Below are 332 nucleotides of genomic sequence, written 5' to 3'. Positions count from 1 at the left end.
CGTGCCGAAGGGTGACCTGTAAGTCCTCCCCCAGCCCTCATGCCGGGCCTGAGGAAGGGGCTGAAGCAGCGCCGCGGCGGAGGAGAAAACAAGAACGAGGCCTGGAGCGAGTTGCCCGCGTCCAAATGTCTTAGTCGGGTACATTTGGGAGGGGAGCGGTGCGACATCAGTGATGCTGTTTCGCTTTGGCGTGTCCTGAGAATATCTGTGCCTGGGCACTGCCAGGATTAACTGCTGCTTCTGAGGCTGGCTTTACATAAGAGCTATAAATATGGAGCGGGTGGAGGACAGAGGAAGGGGAAGAGGGGGGCGAAGGCGCAGTTACAGGCAGG

At 59.0% G+C, this 332-nt stretch overlaps 1 protein-coding gene across 1 annotated transcript in view; it reads left to right on the top strand.

The window, feature by feature from the left end:
• Positions 1-39: 39 nt before the first annotated feature.
• Positions 40-332, top strand: part of LOC104625502 (centrosomal protein of 164 kDa-like) — a gene marked incomplete at its 3' end in the record, with an annotated part of 2,597 nt that continues 2,304 nt past the window's right edge. Inside the window, exon 1 of the mRNA XM_010293145.1 lies at positions 40-138. Within this exon, the coding sequence (XP_010291447.1) occupies positions 40-138 (99 nt within the window). The remainder of the gene's footprint in view (positions 139-332) is intronic.

The sequence above is a fragment of the Phaethon lepturus genome, unplaced genomic scaffold (assembly GCF_000687285.1).
Source record: "Phaethon lepturus isolate BGI_N335 unplaced genomic scaffold, ASM68728v1 scaffold25678, whole genome shotgun sequence".
Lineage (NCBI taxonomy): Eukaryota > Metazoa > Chordata > Aves > Phaethontiformes > Phaethontidae > Phaethon > Phaethon lepturus.
Note: the sequence above shows the minus strand (reverse complement) of the source record. Positions and strands in the feature narration are given on the sequence as shown.